Raw genomic sequence first — 3,062 nt, forward strand, 5'->3', positions numbered from 1 at the left:
AAATAATTAGGTTTCAAAAAAAACTAAAAAGAGAAATATTCTTATTTTTTATAAAAAGTCCAAGTTTCAGTTTTTATTAACAACTTTTGCAAAAATTTCGCGTTCTAAAATATATTTACTTAAAAGAAATCCTTTTTCTAAGGTAAAATGTGTCTAACCGCATGCACATTTGATTAACAAGCGAAAATCATAATGTTACGTGTGAGAAAAACAAAACCAATGCTCTAACATGCTTCAACAATAGCTTTTGTAGAACACTTTTTTTTTCCGCAGGGCAATACAAAAGTCATTTGTCTATACAAATTTGCACTTAGTTAGAATACACACATGTTTATTGTGAAAAAAGTTAATTCCTAGTATAATAAGTGTCGCAATTTTGAACAAAGGTTAAACTAAGCTTAGTTCAAAACTGCGACGCTTATTTTGGATCGAGGGAGTTTGAATTTTTTTTTAAATAGCTTCGCTTTAAAAAAAAAATCAGCCAGCTTGGGCTCCAAATTGCTGACCCCGGGTGGACTTATCTCTCCGCCTTCCCTTTCCCCACCTGGGCCAAACCTGAATTTGGGCTTCCTCCTTGCCATTGGACTGGTCCAGAGACTGGCCCACTGATGCGGCCGAGGCCAGCCCAGGACGCTCAGTGCTCCTCCTCCCTCCTGGCTTCTGCTACCAGCACAGCGCCGGCCTGCACCTCTGAACCCTACCGCCAATGGTGCGGCGCGCGGCCGGCCGGAGCGTAACCTTCCCGGCTCTCCGGCGCCGCCGCCAGGCACCGTCTTCCGCAATTCCGTACCGTCTGTTGCTCACTCCTCCGGGCCCCGACCTCAAGACCGCTCGTCGGAGCCCGTGAATCCTCAGGGCTCAGGCTGTCCACTTCCTCAAGACCGTGCGTCAATCGAGCTCCAGAGCAAGGGCAAGGTGGATTTTATTCATTTGAATTCGTGTATTGCAAACATTTTGATTTTGTTGTGCCCACTGAAAAAACTGAAGGATATATATACATTGATTCAGTGGTGTACTGTTGTTACATTAGCTTGTCACCTTCAGTTATTTTGTGACTTACTCTTATCCTGTAGCTAGCCCACGATACAGGATTCAGACATTCAGTACATGTCTGGTTCTGTAACTGCTACAAGCCTGCAAGCAGAGCTACATGTATCCCTGTTCTGAACCTCGATGAATTCAAGTCAACCATTTATCCCGTGTGCTAGATTTTATCAGTGTGTGGTTTCCTTGGGAAAAAAATGCCTGGTGTTTTGCTCCCCGCGCTGATCTGCTTCTCACGATGCGGCGGCCCGCGGACTGGAGACAGGGCCTCCGCCGGGGTTTGCTGCAGAATCTGAAACTAACCAATTAACTACAGGATCTGAAGCCTTGTTTTCAACTCAGTACAGATAATATTATCTTGTAGTATTATTTCTATTTTGCTCATGTTTATCTACTTTGTTGGATCGTTAATGTCGATTTCTAATTCTACCCTAGCTGTGCAATTGAGCTATAGTTGTTTATGCCATGGCATGGGATACTTTTCTGGTTAGTTATAACTTATAAGCGATGAACTTTTAGCCCGGCTTGCTTGACTCCTGGCTCCACCAATAATATATATAGCTTTTTTGCTTAAATTTTCGTCATGTATTATAAAACTGTGAAGTTCTAGTTAAATCTCCACTCTGAACTTCATTGCCTCATGGGTTGTATCACTTGTATGCAGACTCAGCATGGACTCCCTTCATCTTGTGCATGTCAAACTTTTCGCTGCCGACCTTCTCACGCTGACTCCCCGACATACATCGCCGCCTTCTTTTGTTCGCTGTGGCCGTACAGTTGCTCGTGCTGAGGTTGTTGGGATTGTTGTTTCACGTGACCGCAGGGAGAAGTTCCTGCGCTTCCTGGTTGATGATGGCACTGGCTGTGTACCATGTGTCCTGTGGCTGAACCACCAGTACCTGAATGCAAACAGTTCATCAGATTCTGATCCAACTGGAGAGATGGCATTGAAAATGTCGGAGGTGGTACGCTTGGGCACTTTGTTGAGGGTTCGTGGGAGGATTGTCATGTACCGTGGTGCAATTCAGATTGCTGCTAGAGACGTGGTTCTAGAGGAGGACCCTAATGTGGAGGTTCTACATTGGTTACAGTGCGTTCACATGGCCAAGGAATGTTATGATTTGCCACTACCTTCTGCTTGAGGTGTGCCTTGGAGGATCTCATTCTCTGTAATGATCCCAAACTGTACTGTGTTTCTTTCTGTGGTTACTGTTGAGCCAACTTCTTCTAACGCGATCCAGCGTGTGTACGGCAAACATCGTTAACTAAATGCCTTTTTTGGTCGACTGCATTTGATTTACTTCATTTAAGCATTAGGGTCAGTTTGCAACTGCCTTATATGGTCTAATGCTGAGGCTCCTAGTGATAGTGCACTGCATTTGGATGAAGTAATGTGTGTATCCCTGACTCTGAATGGTACTGCAGCTACTCACTCATAGTTTTTGTTTGATGATGTAAATGCTTGGTTAACAAATATGGGTCGTCCATCTTGCAGGTATACCTGATTTCATAAATTTAAGCTCTTGTTTCAGAGGTCAATATATCCGGCAACAACAGTTAGTTTCCAGCTTGACATGAAAGAATATCAGCGGTGACATTATCCCCTGCCAAGGGACTTACCAGGGCCAAAGCCAATGTATAGATGCAACTTCTTATTGCAATATTAATGCCCATGGACAGAAATAGGAAGAAAGATACGGAAAATATTATTGAGTGCAGAGAAAGCTCATTTAATGCCTTGTTCTCTACTGGGTTTTCTTTGCCAAGATAAAGATGTATCTTATGACTTACATGTGCAGGAGTCGAAACTCAAGTGTGAGAGAGGCCACATGTAACGGGCATCATGGCTATCGAAGGTACAACACCTTGAAACCCCAAGCTGAAGTCAAATGTGATTTTTCTACCATAAGCATAGTTCTGATAGTGAAAAGACAAAAGAGTAAGATTTAGCAGGATGCAAAATAAGACAACTAGATGAGTGGGAAAGAAGGAAGGTAAACAGTAAGAAAACACTGGTT

At 43.4% G+C, this 3,062-nt stretch overlaps 1 protein-coding gene across 1 annotated transcript; it reads left to right on the forward strand.

The window, feature by feature from the left end:
- Positions 1-662: 662 nt before the first annotated feature.
- LOC119270450 (CST complex subunit STN1-like) lies at positions 663-2,815 on the forward strand. The gene is made up of 2 exons (XM_037552450.1): positions 663-915; positions 1,709-2,815. The coding sequence occupies exon 2, from the start codon at positions 1,716-1,718 to the stop codon at positions 2,184-2,186; it is 471 nt and encodes a 156-aa protein (XP_037408347.1). The 5' UTR covers positions 663-915; positions 1,709-1,715; the 3' UTR covers positions 2,187-2,815.
- The last annotated feature ends 247 nt before the right edge of the window (positions 2,816-3,062 follow it).

Source organism: Triticum dicoccoides, chromosome 3A (assembly GCF_002162155.2).
Source record: "Triticum dicoccoides isolate Atlit2015 ecotype Zavitan chromosome 3A, WEW_v2.0, whole genome shotgun sequence".
Classification (NCBI taxonomy): Eukaryota; Viridiplantae; Streptophyta; class Magnoliopsida; order Poales; family Poaceae; genus Triticum; species Triticum dicoccoides.